This window comes from Scyliorhinus canicula, chromosome 1, assembly GCF_902713615.1.
Source record: "Scyliorhinus canicula chromosome 1, sScyCan1.1, whole genome shotgun sequence".
NCBI classification, from domain to species: domain Eukaryota; kingdom Metazoa; phylum Chordata; class Chondrichthyes; order Carcharhiniformes; family Scyliorhinidae; genus Scyliorhinus; species Scyliorhinus canicula.
Genome location: NC_052146.1, coordinates 102,171,315 through 102,177,314, shown reverse-complemented (window position 1 = coordinate 102,177,314; position 6,000 = coordinate 102,171,315). Strand labels below are relative to the sequence as shown.

The following is a 6,000-nucleotide window of genomic DNA, read 5'->3' as shown; positions in this document are numbered from 1 at the left end:
GTCTTGTGTTAGTAATAAACTGTTTTTGAGCTAACATACTGGTTGTGTGGTCATTTGGTCAATATAAGAAACAGCTTGTGGTTCACATAAAGGGTAAAAAGGCAACATTTATTGGCGACTCTGGTGGGACCTTGATTAGAAGTGACTCTGTTACTCCGAGGGATCCCACAACTTTGAATTAAATTGGAAAAAGAGAACAAACCGCAAGAGTATCATATCGACCAAATAACTGAATTTCGGAAGTGTGCACTAACCGCATGCATAACTAACAGGGAAGGGTAAGGTAAACTCATCAGACTTGCATGCAAATCTAGAGGGATTGTGAACCGGAATATAGCCTTAAGCCTTACCCGCTGTTCGATCGACTTCTTATTCCCCCTGTTCCAAATTTGAAGTAGAGAAGAGATGGCAGCGCAGATGATAGAGAAAATGATGAATCCACAGCAGCAACTCGAGATCGCAGTAGTCGACAAATCAGAGCAGTGCCCCATATGGGAGGATGTGTTGAGAAATTATTTAAAGGGAAAAGGATGGCCCCTTTGGTCGAATTTTTATGCAAATACTGAGACAGGTCCAGGAAAGATAAGATAGACTTGGTGGGAGAATCCTTGTGAGATATATAAGAAAAACGCAGCAAAGTTTAGAAAGCCAATGGCAATAGTGTGCTGCTTGACACAGTTGCGAGGCACCGAGGAGGTCGTCAAGACGCTCCACAGACAGGTAGTAGAGAAGGAGGAAGAGAATGAGGGAAACAGTAAAGAAAGTGAGAACCTCATTGAGGAACTCTGGGAGAAGTTAACCGCTAAAGACAGGGAAATCGCCGATGGTAAATGAGGCCACCAGTCTTGCATAGTTCACCTTAGCAGCTTCCAAACCCAGTACGACAAGGCCTATCAAGATACATAGCGCGCAGTCTTGGTAAGAGAGGAGACTGAACACCAGGTCACCCAATTAACAAAGAAATGCGTCGATTTACAGGCAGCTTTAAGAGCGCTCCACCATTCCTCTAAAGAACAAAGGCAGAGCACCGTTGACCACCTTAAATGCCAGCGGAAGATAGATAAGCTCCAGTCATTACTTTCAGTTCAGAATGGTTTTATGTGTGCCTTTGGGATATACGAGACAGATGAGGACGAGATGGCAGATTGAGAAGAGTTAACTGAAAGCGCGCAAATATATGTTAAAGGAACGGAAAGTCAAAAGCAGCTGCCACGCATCCCAAAAAGTAAGGCACCGGCAGCACCGGCTGCACAGGTCACACCAACCCCCACAGCTGCCCCGACACCCATGAATCCGATAACCACAGAGAGAAGAAATAGAGACCAAGCAGATCCACATATCACCTACACCATCCCACTATCGGTAACCCAGTTAAGACACGTTTTTGGTAAAATTACTCCATTTCAGCCCACCGCAGACCCCCATAGCTTCTTCGAGGAGGTGCGTCAGCAAAAGGTCATGTACGGGTTAGATGAGAGGGAGGAAGTAAAATTGATTGTAATGAGTCTCAGCTTCGCCAGAACCCCAAAACATAGGAGGAAGAACCCTAGAGGAAATGAAGACCGGAATATTAGATGCTATCGGATACAACAAAGGGGGTCCGGTAGAGGGGTCTAACAAATTCAGGCAAAAGAAAGGGGAACATCCGACCGCCTTTGCCGGTCACCTCTGGATACACTTCAAGGCAGTATACGGAAATTTAAACCACGCTCACCTAGATGAGGAAGAAACCACTAAATGGTCCCGTACCTTAGTTTTGCATGCCACGGAAGCAGGAAAAAGGGCTTGTGCAAATTATGACCCGGCAGATGCCACACATAATGTGATTTGGGTACTTAGATGCCTGTCCAGGGAATGGGAACAGTCACTTCAGGATCAGATGAACCAGAACGGATTAGAAGCCACAATGTACCCAGTCAGACCTAGCCAGGAACCCGCATGGCTAAATGAGGGCAGAAGGGAGGAACATTACCCCCGAGAACAGTACCCCAGAGTACAAGCCCCAGCTCACGCACCACGAAGTTCATGTTACAATTGTGGGCAAGTAGGACATTTCGCCCGCGATTGCAGACAAAATCCCCCACACTACCAACGATCACAACAGCCCACCCAGAAATAACAGGCCAGACCACGATTGCCAACAGCGACAGCTAGAAGGCAATGCTCGCCCCATGCATAACGTAAACACCCGATCAGATAACCTTGCTTATAACTCTCTAGATTGACAGTGTCCAGAGTCTCCAACATGAGTCTGTGACACGGGCTGGGATAACGTCGGAAGACCGGTAGTCACAGGCACAGTCCAGGAACAAGCAGTTGATTTTCTTTGGGACACAGGAGGATCCCAAACCACAGTAAACTCCGCAAACCTATTCCAAAAAACACCCTGGCCCACCACAGATACCATCACACTCAGTGGTTCACAGGCCACATGCAAGAGGGATACATCACAGCCCCCATATCTGTCCAAATAGGAAATATAGCCACTACCCACCCCATTCTTCAAGTACACCTACCCCTGACTGCAGACCACATCCTCGACATAGACTTTATGAACTCCCATAACCTCTCCTTCGATCCTGCAAACAAGTGTGTTTGGCAAATGTCCATAACCGCCAGAGCCCCTGACACGCTCTCTGTAGGAGATTACGAAAACAGGATTTGCTCAAGAGGGGACTATTGGTTGAACCCTTCGGCAATGAGAACAGACGATACCATTAGATGGGTATTAGCCACACACAAAGGTGTGTTTGCCCAACACAAGCACGGCTGCGGGCACATTCCAGGTACGATCATGATCTCAAGTCCCAACCCCAACCACAGAAACAGTATGGATTTCCACAGCAGGCTGAGGGCGAAATTTTAAAGGTAATTAACAGTCTGTTAAAACAAGGAGTGATTCGACCCATAGAGTCCACTAATAATGCCCCAATTTGGCCCGTAAAGAAACCAGACGGTTCATAGCGACTCACCATTGACTACCGCAAACTAAACAAAGTTACCCCTTTAACAGCCCCCATCATTGCCATGAGTCCCACGACCATTCTTAAGCAGGGGACGCAAGGAAAGTATTTCACTGTGCTGGATATCAGCAATGGGTTTTGGTCCATTTCCCTAGATCGGGCTTGCCAGTTAAAATTTGCATTCATTTTTCAAGGACAACAGGACACGTGGACGTGTCTCCCCCAAGGCTTCCATAATTCCCCCTCCATTTTCCACAGGCAGCTAGCTGTGGTCTTTCCAAATTCTCCCGCCCCGAATTCCTAATTCAGTCTGTAGACGGCCTGCTCCTGCAAACCGATACCAGGGAAGTGCACGCGGCTCTATTAGCCGAATTACCAACCCTGCTCCAGTCCATCGGATGTAAGGTAAACCCCAAAAAGGCACAGATATTGAGGGAAAAGGTACTTTATTTAGGCACCCCTATTACCCATGGCAAACGTGAAATTGAACAAAAACGACTGACTCCATTGTGAAATCATTACAAGGCAGGGATATTTCTGTGAAATGCACCAAGACCCACACATTCTTAGCAGACAATTTACAATACGCAGGGACCCCACATGAATGCCAGATAATTGCAGCCACACACCCCACAGGACCCTTTGTTCCCAAATCGCTACATCCACGGGTAAATGGTGAGACACAAAGTTCTCAAGACACGGGGGACACACTAAAGATCTATGTAGATGGCTCCTCCACTGTTGAGGATGGAGTAAGAATCACTGGATGCGGGATTTACATGGACGTCTCACAGGAATGCCCACTGGAAGAGGTATCTTTAAAATTACCCGGCCACTTGGGTTCGCAGGCAGCCGAACTGGCAGCCATAGCTTATGTAATTGATCACCCAGTGATCAATTACGCCTGCGGACATACACTCAGACAGCTTGTATGTTTGCAACAGTCTAACAGAATTCCTTTCCCTATGGGAATCTCGAAGTTTTGTATTCTCCGACAGAAAACGCCTACTCTCCGCCCCTCTCCTGAAACATATTCTCAAAGAAGCCACCGGCCGCACATACGGCATCATTAAAGTAAAGAGCCATCACCGCACCTCCCCGCCGGGTAATCGCAAGGCCGACGTAAAGCTGGATCATGCACTGGTCACTTCTGGCAACCCCCCCCCCCTGAGTGTGAACAGATACATTCAATCCAGGTTTCCCCAAACCAATATTGAGGATTTATCTCAGGCACAGAAAGCAGACGAATCCCTTAAACAGATACTGAACAGCACCTACCCAGCCCCCTGTGATAAATGGAAGGACACACTCACAATACAGGACGGAATAGTGTTAAGGGACGGGATTTTTGTGGCCCCCAACCAAGACAGAAACCAGTTAATCTACCAATTCCATAACGGACACGGACATCTGGGACTAGACACAACCATTGCCCATTTAAGACCCTTGTGCTGCTGGCCCGAATTAAAAAGCGATGTCACACATTATGTCGACAATTGCCTCATTTGAGCTCAGAACAATCCAGAACATTATGCAAAGAAGGGACAACTACGACACACCCGACCTGTAGAAGACCCCTGGACAAATCTGCAAATTGATTACATTGGTCCCCTCCCCCCCTGCAGAAATGGTTTCAAGTACGTGCTGGTCATCATAGATACATTTACAAAATGGGTCGAAGCATTCCCCACATGTTCAAACACAGCAAAGGCCATCGCAAAAGTTTTGACCCATCAGATATTTACGCGCTGGGGTCTTCCACGCAGCATTGAGTCACATGAAAGTTCCCACTTCAACAGCAGAGTCATGCAAAACGTTATGACCATTTTCTGTATCAAACAGAAATTCCACATAGCATACCACCCCTAGTCAAGCGGCATAGAAGAGCGCATGAACCGCACTTTGAAACAACCATTAGGAAAACAGTACAACAGAACAATTCCACTTGGTACACGGTACTATCCCTTGCTTTCATGATTATCAGGAACGCAATTTCCTGTTCCACAGGTATCACCCCCCACACCCTTATGACAGGGAGACCCCATGAAAGGCATTGAATATTTATTAGGGCTCAATTTGGCAAATCCCACAGTAACAGCGCTCACCCTGAAAAGCAGTGCAACAGGTCACAGAAAACATTAAAGCAGCTCAACTAGCTGCTGCTGTCCAACTAGGTGCTAGGAAAAAGCAGAGTAAAGCCAGTTTTAACAAAAAGGTTTGCCCCATAGAGTATACATTTGGCCAGCACGTTATGATCTCGTTGTAGAACCCCAGCTTCTTCCTAGCCCCTAAATTCGCAGGCCTCTACTCCATCTCTGACAAAGTAAGCCCCTCTGTGTACAAGATAGCGTACCCCAACGGTAAGACTGGTTGGTTCCACATCAACCAACGCAAACTCTACGGATCACAATTGTAGTAATCCACGGGAGGCAGGTGTTCCGTCACCACACCAATACAGTAGTCCCCCGTTATAACGCGGGTGTTCGGGTCCAAGACAGCCACCCGCGTTGTAACCGAGCCGTGGATATCCAAGATGGCGGATATCCAAATGAATGAACGAGAGGAAACATCGCTGACTATGCTGAACATTGCTGAATGGAAGGGCGTTTTAAATAAGAAACAGCAAAGTTCGTTCAAGTCTTAAATCAAGTTTTAAATGTATTAAAATATATACAATAATATACAGTATACATACAATAATATACTTAAAATTGTACTTACACGCATATTTTTAAAATCATTTAAAAAAGTCTGTGAGTTTCCTCTGGCACATCCCCTTCCTCATCTTGACTTGTGCTTGTCTCTGGAGGTTCTTCAGGTGCAGGATGTATATTGGGTCGAAGTCTTGCTGCTCTGTGTATGCTATGAGCCACTTCAGGTGCGTGATGGCATCCGAGTGGCTCTTTGCCACTGTGGGCTGGGGTTCTTCTTCTTCTTCTGCCTCCTCTTGGGTGACCTGGTCGATGATCTCCTCCTCTGTGAATGTTTCTGCAGGTGCCATGTCATCCTCTGCTGCTGCCCACCTGTCCACCCAATC

At 46.8% G+C, this 6,000-nt stretch overlaps 1 protein-coding gene across 1 annotated transcript in view; it reads left to right on the top strand.

Moving 5' to 3' along the window:
- Positions 1–651: 651 nt before the first annotated feature.
- Positions 652–6,000, top strand: part of LOC119975744 (eyes absent homolog 3-like) — a 170,251-nt gene continuing 164,902 nt past the window's right edge. Inside the window, exon 1 of the mRNA XM_038815946.1 lies at positions 652–826. Coding sequence (XP_038671874.1) covers positions 652–826 — 175 coding nt within the window. The remainder of the gene's footprint in view (positions 827–6,000) is intronic.